General features: G+C 48.2%; 1 protein-coding gene across 2 annotated transcripts in view; it reads right to left on the reverse strand.

The window, feature by feature from the left end:
- GNB1 (G protein subunit beta 1) overlaps nucleotides 1-20,602 on the reverse strand; it is a 351,738-nt gene that overhangs the window by 172,983 nt on the left and 158,153 nt on the right. For both annotated transcript variants that reach the window (XM_086921527.1, XM_086921528.1), the window contains exon 2: nucleotides 18,477-18,582. In XM_086921527.1, coding sequence (XP_086777653.1) covers nucleotides 18,477-18,533 — 57 coding nt within the window. In that variant the 5' untranslated portion in view covers nucleotides 18,534-18,582. The remainder of the gene's footprint in view (nucleotides 1-18,476; nucleotides 18,583-20,602) is intronic.

Here is a 20,602-nt window from a genome sequence, read left to right on the forward strand (position 1 = left end):
TGCATAAGCAAACATCCGTGTCCATCTTGGTAGAAGAGCATCCCCCCCCCCGACCCATTCTGAGGTCATCTGATGACAAACTTTTTGCATTTCTGGTTCAGTGTTGCGAAAAGGTCCAATTGTGGGGGTAATCCAAATCTTGAAGACCCAGGTCAGCTGCTCACAATTTAATTCCCATTCGTGGCTTTGGCTGTTGCTTTGGCTTAAAGAATCTGCCCAAGCATTGTATGCCTGGGACACTTGAAGCGAGATGCTGTACTTCCGCAACAAACGCCACATCTGGAGATTGAGATAGTATTTGTAATCTTGTTCCACTTTGCTTGGCCAGGTAAAACATAGTGGTGGTGCGCTCTGTTCTTACTAGACTAGAAGAACCGCAATTCCTGGGGAGGAATTCCTAGAAACACGGCCTGTAATTCCAGAAGGTTGATATGCATTTGTGTCTCTTGGGCTGTCCATTTTCCGTGAACTTCTAGCTCCTCAAGATGACCCCCCCACCTCCCTTCTTGTAGCCTTCAACCAGCTACAAAGGACCATCACTCCAGCCATACGTCAGAAAGCAATGGAAGATAAATCCATAGCAATGTATGTGACCTCAGAAGCAGTCCTGGCACCTTCCTAAAGAATTTGCATAGCCTCTGCCTTCTTTACCCCAGGGAGATGGTCTAGAAAGGGTGCCAGGTCAGCCCACATCTGACGGTCATAGCGGCAAAAGATGACTAAGCCATTTGAAGCTTTGATAGAAGTTGTTGCCATTGCTGCAAAACACTTCCGTATACTATTCAGCCTTGTGATTCCTTATTGGGAGGAGGTGAACAAGGACCGAGAGATTGCTCGAGTACCACTGCGCCAGCTTCATAACAGACTGGTTGTGGATGTCCAATTAAACATGCAGGAGAAGACTCCGAGGGGGGGATGGATATTGCTTATCCATTCTCGGAACCAAAGCTGTGATCGAAGCCGGATTCTTCATCAATTTGAGCCCCTCGTCCCAAATGTAGCTTATCATAGGAATGGCTCTTATAGATTTCCAGGTGGAGTCTTTAAAATCAAAAGGCAAGCATTCGGCTTGCTTCATAGGGAGAGGAAAGTCCAATCTTTTAGATGCTAGTTCCACAGCTCATGAACCCCCCCCCTCCCCCCCCCCCCATGTACTCTGGAGAAGAACTAGCATAGGACGGTAAAGACTGAGGGTGGTACAATGTAGTCACTCCAATCCCTAGCTGCAGGGTCTTTGTCTTGAACCAACTTTTCTTCCTCCAGCTGCTCGTCCGGGTTGCTTTTAATAGTCTTCTCTAATGGTTATGACCCATGACCCGAAGGTTCCAAAGCATCAGACAGTGGTATTCAGCCTGCCTTTCAGGTCATCCCGGAATGCGGGAAACTGGTCCTGGAGATTCCAGGAAAGTTTTTAATAGTCAAGCATGTGCCAGAGATCTGTGACCAGTGAAATTGGCACTATGGTGTCAATCCGTGAAAGTGGCATATTTCCATATTCCTCCTCGTAGTCAGTGTTGTTGGACAGTCTCATATCTGTTCGGCCTGGGTATAAGACTACCTTTTAAAAAAAATAAAATCTTCCCATTTACTCCAAAGTATCACCCTGGTACTCCTCCATTTTGTGAGTGTCTTGACACTTCACTCTTAATTGTGAATGGCTGTACGCTGGTCCAAAAAGGCCCTCAAACGCAGACTCCTCCATATCCAGAAGATGAGGGAGGAAGAGGAGATTCTTTGCTCAGGGATGTAAAATCTGATGTCATCCGTGCAGTTTCTGGTTGTAAAGTGACTTTATGTTCAATCAGATACGAGATATATGGCAATAGCCATTGTCGACCCCTGTATTGACACTGGGGATTTGAACACTGAAGCTGGATTGGCAGTCGTCTGGGCGGCAGTCGAAAAGATAATCATAGTCACTCCTCTCATCTATGAACACATGGTCACTGTTGGAACGCTAGTAGACGGCGCAGAGCTGAAAGTAGCAGTCAGACAATTTCAATTTTCCTACCGTTGACTGTTTGCCTGAATCTTTCACAGAAGATTTGTGAGGAGTGCGAGGAACAGAAGCAGAAGTATTTGATGGTCTCTTGTGACCAGAGCTTATAGATGGTTATTTAGATGCTGCTTTTTCAGATGTTTTTCCAGCCTTTATCTTTTTAGGTCGAGGGACCGTAGGGCTTGGCCATAGGCCAAGACCGGAAGTCCGGAGAATTATTGTTGTTTAGTGTGGCAGCTTAAACCCGCCTCTGTCCTAGTCTCTCCTCCATTGGCTGGCTTCCTAAACGGAGGCCAGCCATTGGAGGAGAGCCGTCCATCCCAAAAAGCTCCTTTTTTTCCCAATTCGGGGGCGTGATTTTTTGCGTTCTTTAGCTCGTGACGTCATCTGTCACTCTGAGCGCAAAAACACACCCCCGAATCTGAAAATGGCGGCGCTTTTTTTATGCCATTTTGCGACGACCGCCACACCAAGAAGTCGCAGAGTCCTCGCCGCTGCATTACTGCAACAGAGCTCACAATAGCCGGGGAGTTCGGCGGAGGCAGCCCGGCCCAGACAGAGTTCACGCACAGGATCGCAGGTACGGAGCGGGAGCCAGAGCACACAAGCAGCAGCCCCACTGCACCCAGTCCTGCAGCTCGCACAGCCTGCACTCCCCATGGCCACCAGCGCCGTGCTGAGCATGTCCTCCCAGCTGGGCCCGCAGCGTCTCTATCCAGGAATGCACCAGGAGGAGCCTCCCGTTTTCGCCCCGCTCAAACCAGTGCAGCCGTAGAGCCGCGTAATAAAGTCCTAAGCCTGGTGACGGATGCTCGGAGCCTTTTTTTGCCCTCATCTCTCTTCCCGATGCATCCCGGAGCAGGCAGCGCCTGTGGAAGGCTGGCACACAGACACTGACGCATGCCACAGGAAGCTGAGCGCAGCGCCAGCCCCAGAAACCGCACAGAAACTTTCCCAAAACTTTTCCTGTGCAAGTTTTTCTTCCCTCTCTTGCGCGTCTTCTCCACCCAGAAGAGTTAGTCCAAGTGCGCAAACAAGGGACTGGAGCTGAAGCAATGAGGTCCGAGGAAGGGCGTAGGGTCAGCAGGCTCCGCCACAACCCCCCCCCCCCACACCCTGGACTGTCACCCCACTGCCCTTGAAGAGGGCTCCGCAGAGGCTCGTGGGGCCAAAGAGAGGTTCCCCCACCATAAGACAAACTGCTCTGGAGAGGAGAGGGTGAGCTGCCCCCGCGGCCATGCAGGCGCGCTATTCCGTGTCCAGCCCCAGCCCCCTGGGGGTGGTGCCTACCTGAGCGGCGAGCAGAGCTACTACCGGGCGGCGGCAGTGGGCTACACTGGCATGGCAGCGCCCATGAGCATGTACTCTCAACACGAGCAGTACACGGGGGCCGCGGCTACGGACCCTACAGCGGGTTTCTAAGCGCTCTAACTAAAACGCGTTGCTTTACTAATTGAATGGAACTCGTACCAGTGAGCAGGTATGCAGGAGGCATGGGGTTGTAGGGTGCGCCGGAGTTAAGGTGTAGTGGTGTCAAATTGGTGGGGGTCGGTGTAGGACTCACTGACTGGTGTAGAGATACTATAGGGGAGTGGAGAGGGGCTAAGTGTTAATGGGTTTTGGACGAGCGGGTCGTGTTCATGCGAATGGTATGAGTGGACGTGACGGGGTAGTTTCATGGGTATAAGTGTTGGGTTGTGCTCTAAGTGTGTGGCATGTGTATGTGTTTGTGTAATCTACTGATTGGACATTTGATGTGGGTGTGTGGTGTCGAAGATGACTCAGTGGAGCCTATAGGTGTGATGTGGGTGGATGATATACATCAAGGTGTAGATGTGGTTATAGATTGTGTGTATGTAGCTTGAGTGTTTATAGTGCGTGCAATGGGTGGGGAATCTTGTAGATTGAGAAGGTAAGCGGTAGGTTCTTGGGGTGAAACCTATGAGTCTCACACCAAGGGTGGTCATAATAGTGGGAGGGTGATGTTAGAATTTAGGGAGGCTGAAGGGAGACATGTATATATCAAGCTGTGGGACGAGTTAAATGCTAATGTAGAGTTCAGGATTTTTTTTGTGTGATAAGCAGGTTTATTCATTGAATGCAGGAGGATAATAGCAGTGCGGTCCAACATGTGATTGTTTGGAAGTGGTTTTCTCTCGTGGTGTAGAAGATTTGGGGTGAGTGTAGAGTGGTTAAAGGGGTTTACAGTGCATGGAGGAGTTGGGACAGTAGGCAGGATATGGTGGCGCTCTGTGTGTGTGCGTAGCGCTCTGTGTGTGTGCGTAGCGCTCTGTGTGTGCGTAGCGCTCTGTGTGTGCGTAGCGCTCTGTGTGGATAGCTTTTTTTGTAGGTGGCTCTATGTGAATGACTGTGGGTGGCTCTGTGTGGCTCTGTGGGGGCGTAAATGCAATAGGTCATGCATTTGCGAGCGATTAAGCTATTGGCATTGTAATTGACAATGCCATTTATTTATGATTTAAAAAAAAAAGTAATGAGCAATGCCAATAGCTCTACCTTTAATAATGCAGAGACCATTGCATTGTAAATGCTTGTTTGACTTTGCATGCAAGGAGGGAGATGCATCATTGTTTCGCTTTCACTCAGGAATAGATCTACTTGAACTTTCCTCATTATCTAAGCCGGATTCAGATCTGGACGTTTTCTTCTGCAGCCATAACAATAATCTGCCCCTCTGCCATTCAGAGTCTTGTCAGAAAAAGTTCTGCAATATTTTCAATTCCTCTGTATATGGTTGGGATCTAAGCAATATAAACAGTGCTTATGAGGATCTTCTGAAAACAGCCTTGCCTTCTGCAAGGTCTAAAGTCTAAACAGTCTCTTTAGATCCTTCTAACATTTTGAAATGAAGCAAACAATAAGTTATGCTGAATTATTCCTAAAGAGGAAAAGAGAAGGGTCAGAAGTAACCAAATAGCAAAAACTGAGCAGAGGTCAAGGAGACTCATTCCCACATTGCGTGCAGTTTGAAATCTGAGATATGGTGGCTCTGCAATGGATTGTGGTCTCAGGGTTATACGTCATTGACTGGTGTTTGGGTCTTCTATAAGGATGAGAATTGGTTAAATCAATTGCTTTCGCAATGTTTTCTAATGTACTCCTTTTAGTACTGCTTATTTAAGTACTCTGGGACTCCCACCAGCGTGACGGGGAAGATTCATGCATGTGAATCTATGATAGATTCAATGCTGGAGAAGTCCAGGATCTGTTTAACAAGAGGGGGAAGGGGGGGGCGGGGGGGGGAGGGCACAGAGATAGACTAGGTGCAACTTGATCGGGTTTAGGTCCGTCATACTAAGCTCCATTAAAACTTGTTCAAAATGTGGTACTTACGCTTTTGTTTGATTTCTGTACTTCATCTAGTCTCTGAAGATGGCAGCCACTCTTCTGCTCGAATGGGCTGAAGGGAGGATAAGCATTCGGCACAAACTGCTCTATGGGTGGGTTGGCAGAAACCATTTGCAGGTTTCCATTACAGTAAGTCTAGTATGTGTTCTAAGATTAGATCGGCAATCTTAAGGGGGCCTTTTGACACTGATCTATGGTTATAGAGTGGGAAGTTCTGTGATTATTGCAGAAAAGGTTCAGAATAGTTGGGTTATTTCTATTCCGCTCAAACTGTTGGGACTCACCCCTTTATGCAGACTGACATTTACTGCTTATGCTTTCGATGGTAGGGCTGAGAGCTTTAAATAAGTCCTTTGGTGAATTGATATTTAGGTGCCCTTTTAAATTCCTAAAAATAAAGGCATTAGAATTTGGAGGGGGGATGGGGCCACGGAATGATCTAGTTGAAGGTTAGATGTGGTGGGAGGGGTTCTGCAAATACTGTGTACAGTGTGTTGGGATGTAGTTTGTGCCACTGCCGTGATTCAGTGAGAGTTGGGTTTCTTGAGCCAAAGTTTTTCTTGATGGTCAAAAGCATTTTAAAGTAAATTGATAGGGCCTAGCAAAGCAATATGGCTGACAGGACAACCATTCTGAGCTCGGCCACGGTTTTCAAAATCCTCCTGCACCATGCCCCGGTATGAGGGCACTACCATAAAATTCAGTGCTCGCATTTCCTACCATCATCCTTTGCAGCCTGCATGAAGTATTCCTGGCGACTGCATAGTGACGTGGCCACACTGAGGTTGTGCTGCAGCCACTGACCTTGTGCCTGGCTTCAGTTCAGAGGCAACTGGCAGCAAGCTTGGAGTCCTTGACAGTGTGAGCTTGGCATTGCCTCCAAGACTGCTCTGCCAAACTGGGTGACACTGAAGCGAAGGATATCTGGCTCCACCCCTGCCACACAGCAGTGTGGCTTCATGGCAGACAAACTTGAATGCTACCTTGGGCGACCCCCACAGAAATTGGTGACTGCGTCCCCGGAAGTGGGGAGTGAGTGAGCCGCCACCAGCGGAAACATCTATACTTAATGATCGGGATGATGCAAGAGGACTGCCGCACAGCCACACTGGGGAGTGACGTGGTGCCCTCTTTCCTCTCGCACCATCGGGGGAGGAGGGAGGTTGGGCAAGAGCTAGCCAGATCCCAAGAATGCTCACCTGGAGAGGAGTGCCGCTCCGTCCAGCACACCAGAGCCCTGAGTGGGAAAATGAGAACCGCCCTGTCCAGGTGGATATAGCAGGTCACTCCCCACAAACTAACTTCTCCTGAAAAACCCTGGGGAAAATAAATACTTGTCAGTGTCCCTCAGATCGTGCTTTCTCCCTTCCTGGGAACTATTTGCATCTGCACAGGAAGGAGGTGCTGCGGTGACGGCAAAACTAGTAAAAGAACCGACCAGCTGGGCTGATTGGGCAGAGTAATAAGCATGGCGGACCTGCCGCAGGGGTACGAATGCATGTGTAATGCAGATGTGATGTTTCTCAGTCGGCTGAAGGTGTTTTCTGCAATGGGATGTCTCACTGCTGTTACAGTTGCACAACAACATAAAACTCAAAGAAGTGTCATAAAAACAGTGAGAGTTGAAGTGTTTCAGAATGCTGTCCGAAGCCAGACTTATGAATCTCCACATTGCTATAAATCGATATGGCAAGACCTGATTTTGGCTGGTGCGAGGATAATGTTGGGTTTCCTGCCCATTAGGCTTTTGAGGTTTGTCAGTGTAAAAGAGTGTGGGAAAACTAAGCCAAAAAGCTGTGTTGAAAAGGTCCAAAGTTTCACGCAGTAGATTGCCTCTTTAATGAGTCTCAGGAAAATACCGCTGAGTTCAGAGCTTGAAGATTAAGATTCAGGTGGGGGGTATAACATTTTATGAAAACATCCAAATTTTAATATATCACAGTGTGTCATGCTTGGTGAATAGCAAAGTTTCTAGTTAGGATCTGTGTGAGAGATAAACTTGGAGGATAGTGATACTGGAATAGATGTAGGAGTTACTTACCTTCGGTAACGATGTATCTGGTAGAGGAGATTCTAGCCGCAGATTCCTTCACGTAGAATTATCCCCAGGTTTGAGACAGGATCCGGAAACTTTTTGCCACAGCATCCCTGCGCGCCAGGGGCGGGGCAGCATCACGCGGCTCAGTCCTGGCATTGTCCGCATACGTGACGTCAGCGAGAAAACATAAGCCCCACCCCGGCGCGCCTATGTCAGTTGTTTTCGGAGAACTTTTCCACACCACAATACGGAGCCACCAGACAACAAGCATTTACAATGCAATGGTCTCTGCAATATTATAGGTAGAGCTATTGGTATTGATCATCCTTTAATCTTTTTTGTATCCCTAAATAAATGGCAGTGTCATTTCTACTGGCATTAGCTTATTTTTTTGCATATGTGATACCTATTGCATTAGCAGAGAGAGTGAGGTATTGAAATAGAGAGTGAGGTAGTGAGAGAGTGAGGTAGTGCGATAGAGAGAGTGAGGTACTGAGATAGAAAGAGTGAGGTAGTGAGATAGAAAGAGTGAGGTAGTGAGATAGAAAGAGTGAGGTAGTGAGATAGAAAGAGTGAGGTAGTGAGATAGAAAGAGTGAGGTAGTGAGATAGAAAGAGTGAGGTAGTGAGATAGAAAGAGTGAGGTAGTGAGATAGAGAGTGATTGAGGTAGTGAGTTAATGAGTGATGTTGTGAGCTAGAGAGTGAGGTAGTGAGGTTTTGAGAGAGAAGTTGTGAGATAGTGAGATAGAGTGGAGTAATGAGGTAGAGAGAGTTATGTACCAATCTTTGTTAGCAGTTGGGGAAGAAAGCACGTTTCTTGAACCACTAAAATGCGGGTAGATACATTACGAGAATTTTGGCTGTTGGGTAAATTATACATAAGGCAATGCACATTACCTTCACCCACGCTCCGGCATGGGAATCATCACGAGCAAAGAAAGCACTCACAGGAGACATAGCCTCCCACTGGGAGGAGAGTACCGAAGACCAACCCAAGGTTCCTAGCAGAACGGGGAGGAAGGGCGGGCCGTGAAGGAATCTGTGGCTAAAATAGTCTTTACAACATACATCGTTACCAAAGGTAAGTAACTCATACATCTGATAGAGACTACTAGCAGCAGATTCCTTTATGTAGAATAGATACCCTACCAATACTCACAATCAGTGGAGTCAAGCATTCCAGGCTGAAGATGGCTGATAGCCAGAAACCAGTCCTTGGATGCTTGTTTCCAGTCTAGGAAAGACATGGCTTGGTAGTTCGGGCTGGACTGTTCCCATGAGGCACAGGGTCAAGGCTGATTTGCATATAGCCAGTGTCTGACCTAGGGTGGTGTGGAGTGCAAAAAAACGATGGATTTAGGCCCAGATCTTTGTACTGGGGTGAATGTAAGACATTGTTCTGCATTCTGTCCATCAACTCTGTTTTTTGCAATTTTCACCCCAGCTGGGTATGCTCAGACGTGAGTCCCAGGCTCTCCACATCACTGGAGTCAAGCTATCCAGGCTGAAGAAGGCTGATAGCCAGAAACCGGTCCTTGGATGCTTGATTCCAGTCTAGGAAAGACATGGCTTGGTAGTTCGGGCTGGACTGTTACCATGAGGCACAGGGTCAAGGCTGATTTGCATATAGCCAGTGTCTGACCTAGGGTGGTGTGGAGCGCAAAAAAACGATGGATTTAGGCCCAGATCTTTGTACTGGGGTGAATGTAAGACATTGTTCTGCATTCTGTCCATCAACTGTTTTTTGCAATCTCCCTCAGACGAGGCAGCCACCTGTAGGGAGGGATGAGAGGAGCCTGAATGGGGACGAGGGGTCCCCACCACGACCGACCCAGAGCGGGATGAGGTCACCGACCCCTGTGGCGCCGCTCGGATGAGCAGGCACCAGCGCCGTGACGGCGTCCGCTCTGCCGTGGACGAGGCTTTCACCTGCCCAGAGGACCAAGTGTGGCTCGGGTATGCGACCAGAGCCCTGGCGATATCCCGCAACACCACAGGGACTCCAGAGGGAGTTTGTGGCAAGGCAGAGGCGCCGTGGTCTGAAGGCGGGACTGCACCCCAACAGCACCAAGTCCTCCAAGCCTGGATCTGAACCAGTCGGCACCGGAGCGCCACACGCAAGGCAAGGGATCCGCTGACGCCCCTGGAGGGGAAGGAGGAGATGCCAGCGAGGCCTGCAAAGGCGTTGCGTATGTCCCCATCTGGACTCTCTATGCCTCATCACCGGGAAACGGTGGATAGGAGGACGACAAACGGGGCCGCATCACCCACGGAGAGTCCTAGCCCCCGGGGACAAACTGCGACACTTACCCATCTGGGAGCAACGCTCGTACGACATCGGAGAAGGGCGAGGACGACGACAGCAGTCATATCTGAAGCTATCTGAAAAGGCTGACCAAGAAGAGGAAGCTGACCTGGAGAGACACGCAGAGAGTAGTTTCATCCGGCGCTCCCTCCGCGACTTCAAATGTTGGCACGCCTCACAATCAGTGGTGCCGTGATCCTCCCCTAAACACCACATACAAATGAGGTGAGGGCCCGTCGCTGACATAAGACACCCAAACAACGTTCAAGTCTTGAAGCCCGAAGGCATTTGCACACTGTTCCACCAAAAGAAGAGAGACAATGATGAAGAAAAAAGGGCCCAAAACAAGCCCGTAGCAAGGATCGGATCCGCGTTTCACGCGGAAAAGGAAAACCCAGATGTAGGCGCGCCGGGGTGGGGCTTATGTGATCTCGCTGATGTCACGTACGACGCCTGAGCGGAGTCACGTGATGCCCGCCCACAGCACGCAGGGATGCTGTGGCAAAAAGTTGCCAGATCCAGTCTCACGCCTGGGGATAATTCTACGGCTTGTAGTCTCCATCAGATATTTACTGATAGCGTAGATCTAGGCAGGCATGGACACCAACATGGAATAAACTAGAGAAAACCGAAATGCCAAATCAGTGGTAGTGTTGGTGCCTCAGAGGGTGTTTAGAATATCAGAGCCTTGTACAATAGTGCAGCTGTGGTCTTTCTTTAGGCTCAATGTGTTAGGGTAGTGGGTAGGATCACTCAAAAAATAAAACTACATAGATTTTTCTTATCGTACTAGGGCCCAGATGAGGAGTAGTAGTAGAGCAAGAGTGAGAATTTCCATTTCACCTTTCCTTTGGCCTTCGAGGGAGTGACCTTTTAGGCCAGACTCTGACTGAGATCAGTGAGTGTGCAGTAGAAATGGAGAAGGGGGATCCTGCCCATAGTCCCTGGCCCAGTTGCTCCATTTATGCAACTACACAGGAGAAGGAATGACGTCTTAAGTCCTTATTAACGTTTGTCTGATGATTCAGGTTCTCAGTCTTGTTTGTACGAATATGCTCAGTGGGTGTCTGCAGTAGCATTTGAGGTGTACTATGAAGGCCATTAGTCCCTTTTTCTGAGCAATCTGTTCCCCCAAGTCCTGTCTCCATGAAAACACTCGACAAATCGCAGCTCTGACTTGACAATTACCTCGGGCCTTGCAATTACCAAAATTACAAAAAACTACTTACTACACTAGTATTGGTACTTGCCAAGAGAAGAATAGCTCTGCGATTAATTTGAACAGTGTCATCGATCCATACATTCCTGGCTGCTGATCCTTATTCTGTGTAACGAGAAGAATGTTTTGGAGACTTGCCATTTCCTATGTAATGTTTGAAAGTTAAACGGCTCATTGAATACAGCTAAAGAGGTTGACCCAGAAAACACTTCTGGCAATGAGAATTCTCAAATGACTGTTCAACTATGTTGGCCAGAGTTTACTTGTGTATAATTTATCTAGGGACGCAAGCCCTCAATCCTATATGGGTACAGTCACAAGTGATTATGTTGCTTGTCTCCTGTACATGCAAACTGGGTGCTCTTTAAGAAACTAAATAAAAAAGACAATGCTTTCAGTATGTAACCTGGTTATGAATAAAGTCTCAAAAAGGTAAGGCAAAACCTGCTCATTAGCTTCTCATGCATAATGTACTGAGAGGCCAGGTTCCTCCATCTCTAATGCAGCACACTTCTGGGAGCTTTGTCTATATAATCAGAAAGAATTAAGGGCCAACACAGGAGTTCTCATCTGCAAACTGCCAGACACTCACTTTGAGAAGGCAATATTCAAAACTGACCTTCAATAACGGCATATGAGCTGGTTTTCTTCTTGTACAGGGACTATGCGTCACTTATGATGCGTTCAGGTACGAATTAAAGAGGAAATTGAAAAAGTGCAGAGTGCCTCAATTTCCAAACCCGCCCCCTTCCACCACAATCCTTCCATTGGAGTTAATCATTACAGAGAAAATGCGTACTTTCACTGCAAGACAGTGTAAGAATTATCACTATTTGGTATCCACTATACTGGTCATGCTTTATTACCTACTAGGAGGGCTGAGGCTTGACATTAGCAGTACAAGCAATCACAAAGCTACCAATGCATATGCAGAAAAGTTAAAGAGCATTTCTAGGTAAGACATAGCTACAGCCAAGGGGTAAGGCGTGATGCACTGTTTCTTATCTAGACCAACTGATTAATCAGTTTGAATGACTACAGGAAATATTTGAGCTAGGAGCGATTACATGACTAATCCCTGTGGGTCCGATTTCAATGCAACTCTACTCTGCACCTGTGCATTTGCTTGCTTTAGCATGTTGCTGTAAGTCTTATGGGCATGGTGCTTTGGAGTCTTGGCAACTCTCAGGCCTGAGTGGTTCTTCTGTGAACCTTCTACATTGCCCAGTATTTACTACCATGGCTTCCTTAACCGAGGTAAACTTTTACTGCATAAAAGAAAGCAGACGAGTACCCTCCGCCTCACCACCTCCAGCGAAACCTACCCCTGCGCCGAACACCTGCACTTCCAGATCCAGATCACCGCCAAAGCCACAATCCGAGTAACCCTAGTCTACAGACCCCCCCCGGCCCCCTCCACCACCACTGACTTCATCGCACCCCACGCCATCGCCTCAACAAACTATACTCATAGGAGACCTGAACTTCCACCTGGACGCCCCAGCGACTCCAGCTACACTATCCTTTGTGACAACCTCGCAGGCATCGGACTTAAACTAGTCAGACCCACAGAGCAGGACACACCCTCGACCCCATCTTCGCAGATTCAGCCACACAACACAGCCGCTATGGACTGACCACCACTGCATACACTTCGCCATCAACAAACCCAAGGTGCCCAAACCAGTCCCACATCCACCACAAAGGAACTGGAGCAAGGTTACCGACTTGCAACTCAAATTCACCCTCACCGAAACCTAAGCACCAGACAGAAACGACGCAGCCAGAGAACTCCACACCTGATCTCCGACTGCACAGACGAGCTCACCAGTTACGCAACCCCAACAGACAACGCCCCAGGAAAGCCAGCCTGGTTCACCACCACTCTCCAAGAAGCCAGACAACTGCAGACGCCTGGAGAAGAACTGGAGAAACACCAAGACAACCGAAAACCACACCAGCTACAAGGACGCCATGACAGACTACCACAACCAGAGAAGAGCCAACAAGAGGAACTTCATCCACAACAAAATCCTGGCCAACTCCAAGGAACTTTTCAGTGTCATTCAAGAATTCACCAAACCACGCAGCGAAACAACAGACATCACCACATCCCAAGACCTCTGCGACAAGCTTGGAACCTATTTCCACCTCAAGACCAACAAGCATTTACAATGCAATAGGTCTTGCATTAGGAAAGTTTGAGCTATTGGTATTGTAAATGACACATTTTTATTTAGGTGTTGGTTTTGAAAATAGCTTTGTCATTTACAATGCCAATACTTTTAACTTTTGCAAATGTGACACCTATAGCATTTGTAATGCAACATGCTTTGTATTTACGAGACTTAGATGTATTGATATTACAAATAACAATGGCTTTTAAATTTATTAAATAATTAATACTTAAATAAAGTTGTAATTTATAATGGCAATAGCTTAAACTTTTGTAAATAACTTGTGAAGATTATGTTCAGTGTATATTATTGTGACGAAAATCCAAGAACAGAAGTCAAATATTAACATCTTTTTGTGACATTTGTAATAAAGCTTGAAACATTGAGAGAACATATTTGAACCAGTTGTTGAATGGTTGCACAGATTGATGCTGTGGTGGCGTTCAGTGATGATGTGGTGGCGACGAGTGATGCTGGGGCGTTCAGCGATGTGGTGGCGACGAGTGATGCTGTGACATTCAGCGATGTGGTGGCGACGAGTGATGCTGGGGCATTCAGCGATGATGTGGTGGCGACGAGTGATGCTGTGACATTCAGCGATGATGTGGTGGCGACGAGTGATGCTGTGACATTCAGCGATGATGTGGTGGCGACGAGTGATGCTGGGGCATTCAGCGATGTGGTGGCGACGAGTGATGCTGTGACATTCAGCGATGTGGTGGCGACGAGTGATGCTGGGGCATTCCGCGATGATGTGGTGGCGACGAGTGATGCTGTGACATTCAGCGATGATGTGGTGGCGACGAGTGATGCTGTGACATTCAGCGATGATGTGGTGGCGACGAGTGATGCTGTGACATTCAGCGATGATGTGGTGGCGACGAGTGATGCTGTGGCATTCAGCGATGATGTGGTGGCGACGAGTGATGCTGGGGCATTCAGCGATGATGTGGTGGCGACGAGTGATGCTGTGACATTCAGCGATGATGTGGTGGCGACGAGTGATGCTGGGGCATTCAGCGATGATGTGGTGGCGACGAGTGATGCTGGGGCATTCAGCGATGATGTGGTGGCGACGAGTGATGCTGGGGCATTCAGCGATGATGTGGTGGCGACGAGTGATGCTGGGGCATTCAGCGATGATGTGGTGGCGACGAGTGATGCTGGGGCATTCAGCGATGATGTGGTGGCGACGAGTGATGCTGGGGCATTCAGCGATGATGTGGTGGCGACGAGTGATGCTGGGGCATTCAGCGATGATGTGGTGGCGACGAGTGATGCTGGGGCATTCAGCGATGATGTGGTGGCGAAGAGTGATGCTGGGGCATTCAGCGATGATGTGGTGGCGACGAGTGATGCTGTGACATTCAGCGATGTGGTGGCGACGAGTGATGCTGTGACATTCAGCGATGTGGTGGTGACGAGTGATGCTGTGACATTCAGCGATGATGTGGTGGCGAAGAGTGATGCTGTGACATTCAGCGATGATGTGGTGGCGACGAGTGATGCTGGGGCATTCAGCGATGATGTGGTGGCGACGAGTGATGCTGGGGCATTCAGCGATGATGTGGTGGCGACGAGTGATGCTGGGGCATTCAGCGATGATGTGGTGGCGACGAGTGATGCTGGGGCATTCAGCGATGATGTGGTGGCGACGAGTGATGCTGGGGCATTCAGCGATGATGTGGTGGCGACGAGTGATGCTGGGGCATTCAGCGATGATGTGGTGGCGACGAGTGATGCTGGGGCATTCAGCGATGATGTGGTGGCGACGAGTGATGCTGGGGCATTCAGCGATGATGTGGTGGCGACGAGTGATGCTGGGGCATTCAGCGATGTGGTGGCGACGAGTGATGCTGGGGCATTCAGCGATGTGGTGGCGACGAGTGATGCTGGGGCATTCAGCGATGTGGTGGCGACGAGTGATGCTGGGGCATTCAGCGATGATGTGGTGGCGACGAGTGATGCTGGGGCATTCAGCGATGTGGTGGCGACGAGTGATGCTGGGGCATTCAGCGATGATGTGGTGGCGACGAGTGATGCTGGGGCATTCAGCGATGATGTGGTGGCGACGAGTGATGCTGGGGCATTCAGCGATGATGTGGTGGCGACGAGTGATGCTGGGGCATTCAGCGATGTTGTGGTGGCGACGAGTGATGCTGGGGCATTCAGCGATGTTGTGGTGGCGACGAGTGATGCTGGGGCATTCAGCGATGTTGTGGTGGCGACGAGTGATGCGGGGGCATTCAGCGATGTTGTGGTGGCGACGAGTGATGCTGGGGCATTCAGCGATGTTGTGGTGGCGACGAGTGATGCTGGGGCATTCAGCGATGTTGTGGTGGCGACGAGTGATGCTGTGGCGGGGCGAGATACAAAGTGAGGGCGAGATACAAAGTGAGGGCGAGATACAAAGTGAGGGCGAGATACAAAGTGAGGGCGATAAGATATACAAAGTAAGGGCGATAAGATATACAAAGTAAGGGCGATAAGATATACAAAGTAAGGGCGATAAGATATACAAAGTGAGGGCATAAGATGAGGGCGATAAGATATACAAAGTGAGGGCGATAAGATATACAAAGTGAGGGCAATAGACAGATCGAGGGCGTGTGTGTGGTTGGGGGTGGGTGTGGTTGGGTGTGGGTGTATGTGTGGTTAGAGAAGGATGTATGTGGAAGAGAGCAGCAGATCAGCACAGCAGAAGAGAACAGAAGAAGAGAACAGGAAGTTAAAGAAGGAGGCGGGTGGAAGAGAGCGCAGCATATCAGCACGGGAGAAGGGAACAGGGAGCTAGAGAAGGAGGCGGTGGAAGAGAGCAGCAGATCAGTACGGGAGAAGAGAAGAACAGAAAATTAGGGAAGGAGGCGGGTGGAAGAGAGCAGCAGATCAGCATAGCAAAAGAGAACAGGGAATTAGAGAAGGAGGAAGATAGCAAAAAGATCAGCACGGGAGAAGAGAACAGGGAGTTGGAGAATGAGGCGGGTGGAAGAGCAGATCAGCAAGGGAGAAGAGAACAGGGAGCTAGAGAAGGGGGCGGGGTGGAAGAGAGCAGAAGATCAGCACAGGAGATCAAACGAGGGCGGTAGGGAGCGAGGGCGGTAGAGTACCCACAGAGTATGATCTCTGGTCAGGAGCGCCTCTGCCTGCTGGCCAGGTTAATTTCAGCATGAAGAGTCAAACGTCAGAGGGCTCTGCCAGTCCTGACCTTCTGAATTGAGTGTGAAGTCAGTAAAGAAGAAAGATCTGGCCAAAAATGAAGCAGCAAGACCTAGCAGGGAAGGACCCACTTGTTAGAGCTATGCGCTGGTCAATTCTGGCACTTGTGACCATCTCACATCAGCTCTTCTGAAAAGAGCCCCATAGCTGCTAATGCAAACTTTGAGAGAGCTCTCTTCTGTAGGTTCAGTTTGTTCTGGACTTCAGTACAAATGGGCGTAGGTTGTAACCGCAAGCATTGGGGGCAGTGCGGTTATCAAAAGGTGGGGGCGTGCGGTTATCTGAAAGAAAATACCACTATGCAAAAAGAGCTTTTCGGCAACCAACAATAAAAAAAGCATTGGTAAGACCAATAGGGCTTGCCTTTTGCATCCACTGGCTTTGCTAATTGTTGCAGATGCTGTTAATCAGCAAAATTCTTTACAGCGACGCTGCATTGCATCAGCAAAAAAAAAGCAAAGGTGAGATGATGCAGCTGCTGTTGCTAATCACAGCATGACACGGGCGCCATATAACATTTTCTTTTAACTGATTGGTCTTAGATAGCAGACGTCACGTACTTCGTCAAAGCGAGCAATAGTGTTATTGATGTAGTGGAGATAAATGGCAGCTGTTGGACCTTCCAAATAAAAAAGTGGGGAAAAACATGACTGAGGGTAGGACAGCAAAGGGGAATGGGTTTGAAGGGAGGAGGGAATATAAAATGAAAATTAAGCCCACTTACCCCGGCCTCCCCTCATCTACCACGGAGCCGCGCCTGCCATCACACCCGAACTAGAAAGCACCATCAACACCACCTTCAAAACAGGCACCTCCCCGACCCAAAGAACTAATCGCCCATCTCGCTCCTCCCCTTTGCAGCCAAAGTTGCAGAGAAAAGAGTCAACAGGAAACTGACCCGATTTATTGAAGAAAACTCAGTCCTCGACCCGTCCTAATCCTGATTCATAAGCAACCACAGCACAGACCGCCCACTCACCGCCACAGACATCAGCAACCTCCTGGACCAACGCCACACCGCAGCCCTCATCCTACTCAACCTATGAGCTGCCTTTGACAGTCTCCCACAGCACAAGAGCCACCGGACTACACAAGGCAGGCATACAAGGAACAGCCCTGAACTGGATCTGATCATTCATCACCGGAAGAAGCCAAAGGATCAGACTCCCAACCCTTCCTCTCGGACCCCACGAAAATCACCTGCTGAGTCCAACAGAGTTCATCCATGAGGCCCACCCTCTTAAACATCTACATGCCCCCCCCCCCCCCCTCCAGCCCTCGTCACGGCCTCAAGATCGTATCTAACACCGATGACACCCAGCTCATCCTCTCCCTCACCAAAGACCCCACAACTGCCAAACTCAACTTCCAGAAAGGAATGCAAGACATTCAAGTCTGGATGACCAACAGTTGCCTGAAGCTCAATGCTGAAAAGACAGAAGACCTTGACCATGGTAACACCCCTTCTGCATGGGACAGCAACTGGTGGCCGACCACCCTCGGAAGCCCACCTACCCCCTCAGACCACTGCAAGAACCTCGGCATCGTACTCTGCTCATCGCTCACCATGACCAGACAGGTCAACGCTGTCCCGTCCAGCTGCTTCAACACCTTCCGCAAGATCGTTAAGTGGATCACCCCCCTGAGTCAAGGAAGACAGTCACCCACACACTCATCACCAGCGGACTGGACTATAGAAACCCACTCTACGCCGCCATCAACAAATCCCTAATCCGCAAACTCTAGACAATACAGAAAACTGCCACCAGACTCGTCCTCGGCATTCCCCGACACAAGCACATCAGTCACCACCTACAAAGTCCCCTCGATACCTGGCTCTTCGGGTAAACAGATCTGCGGGCCCCCGACCCCCCCCTCCACTCCACTCATCACCTTGAGACCCTCACAGGTGAGTAGCGCGCTTACAATTCCCTGATTGATTGTATCTTTATTAAACTGCAAATACAAAGATTAGTCACCCTCTAAAACATTGTATAGTGCACACAAATATTTACCCAACAATACATTTTACCATCGGTGCAGAAAAAGGTTAGAAAATGTACATCGTCATTAAATGTAAATAAAGTCAGTATCATGCAAGCATTGCTCCAACACTATGAGTGTCCATAGAACATGAAGATAAGTTAATACATACTCTAATTTGGTTCTTGAGTTGTTCCGCTTCTTGGCGTAACTGTTCAAGTTCACTCATTTTCCCACGCTAAAGATGTCCTTCACTGCCGCCGCCGAGACACTCAGATCTGAAATAAAGACTGTGTTTAGAATACAACTTAACATACATCTATGATGTATTAAAGATTCATACTTGCATGCAAATTTAAAACAAACACAAAACATTTAATCTAACAAACAAATTTGAATTGCAATTTGAATTCCTTTATGAGGAGAGTAAATCTTGCAAAACTGGATAGTAAGAGGCCTGGTGCCCTGAAAAACAAGGAACTGCATGACTGTCCATAAGTATTTTTCCTGAACAATTGCAGACCAAGTATGAAGGTAAAAATCTTTGACCAGGACAAAAACGCTTGTTACGTCGAACCTTCGCTCCAGTGCAATCTGTAAAAATTGTGCTAAGTTCAAGTGAACCGCAAACTGTTTATCAATGGTGATTTAATGTTTCTAGGTGCTTTGTTGGCCACAAAAGTTCAAAGACTCCTGTGGTCGCACGTCTTAACCTATGGTCATATTGGTGACATTGGTAACTAAACGTTTCTTTAATTTTCTAAAATATTTAGGGGATTTTATGTGTGTTCCCTTGATTTTAAAATTGGTACTTTCTGAACTTAACACATGCATCCCTGAGAGTCCTTGCTGAGTGCGCCATAGCTACAACGGGTTGAACCCAAATTATATAAGAAATGTGTTTTGACCTAGCTAGATTGTTTAAGTTGGTATTGGTGACTCATCCTCCCCTTTCTAAAGTTGGTATTGGTGACTCATCCTCCCCTTTCTAAATGAATAACCCAATTCCTGACAATTCAAATAATTCCTGAAAATTCAAATGAAAAATTCTAAGGTGCAAAGGGATTTCAAATTACTTATAGGTATTGCAGATAGTGATCAGAAGGCTTTTCCAGGAAAGCAGCATCAGATCACAGAAGACTATAGACATGCAATTTTGAAATAACCGCAACAATAAAATGGAGGTGAAAAATCAAGATACAACTAATTCAGACCATAAACGAATCCATTTGTGCTAATTGAAAACGTCAGCAACGGAAGCTAATTATCTTTATTATGAATAGATTAAATGTCAGGAGTAACACATTCAGTTATTCCTGGTTACCAACTGAACTAGAATTTTTCCTAAAATGTCAAAAGCTAAATTTCAGATACAAGAATGCTACCGGATAAAAATCTAAGGCCGGCAAAGTGTGTAATAAGTAACAAAGGGGCACTTGCCAGCTCTAATCTTAATTAGAACAAAAAACAAGCCTCACTCAAACTGCAGACCACTACATACTTGCTCTAAAAGCAAAGGACCTTTAAAAGATATGAAACTTAATTGAAATGCTGATGAAAAGGAAAAAAGATGCCACAAAAAAGGCACCCCAAAAAACCATAACTGAAAAACAGTAATTCACACGTTAAACTGCCAAAAACAAATACCCTAAGCACCACTAATATAGCCTTACAGCCCGCCGTAACGGGCTATACCCGCTATTAAAGGCCCGATGAATCATTAAAGGCCCGAGCCCAAGGCGAGGGACTTTAACGAGACAGCGGGACTTTAATAGCCGGTATAGCCTTGCTACGAAGGGCTATAAGGCTATCAGAACATTCTGCCCTCCAGTGGCAGAATGTTCTAAATGTAAATGTTGTATACTTGTAAAGCGCAGAGCTGCCTACACCGCGGGCGTCCCGGCACTGTATACCGCTGGGGAACCCGTCCTGGCTTTCCCTGTGAGATGGTCCCTTCTGGGCACCCCCAAAGTGAGACCAGGCATCCCCGGCGTTGAAGGGGCCGTTGTGAAGATTAAGCAAGCTATTGCCCAGAGTTGCAGAGTGGAACCCAAGGTTAGAGTAGGCGCCGAGGCGGGAATTATCAGGCCTGTGGACATTTTGACCAAAGACCCTGCCGCGTTGGGAATCGAACCCTGGTCCCGGGCCGATCTCAGCTTCCGGGTCTGCCGCCTCTAACCATTAAGCCACACTACTCCACATAAAGGGTTCTCGAAGCCCGAGGGGACATAAATCCCCTCAATCTTCGAGAAGCCTTTGAAGAACATTGGAATGTTGCTCTGCGGGCCTTTACTGGCC

Source organism: Lissotriton vulgaris, chromosome 5 (genome assembly GCF_964263255.1).
Source record: "Lissotriton vulgaris chromosome 5, aLisVul1.2, whole genome shotgun sequence".
Classification (NCBI taxonomy): domain Eukaryota; kingdom Metazoa; phylum Chordata; class Amphibia; order Caudata; family Salamandridae; genus Lissotriton; species Lissotriton vulgaris.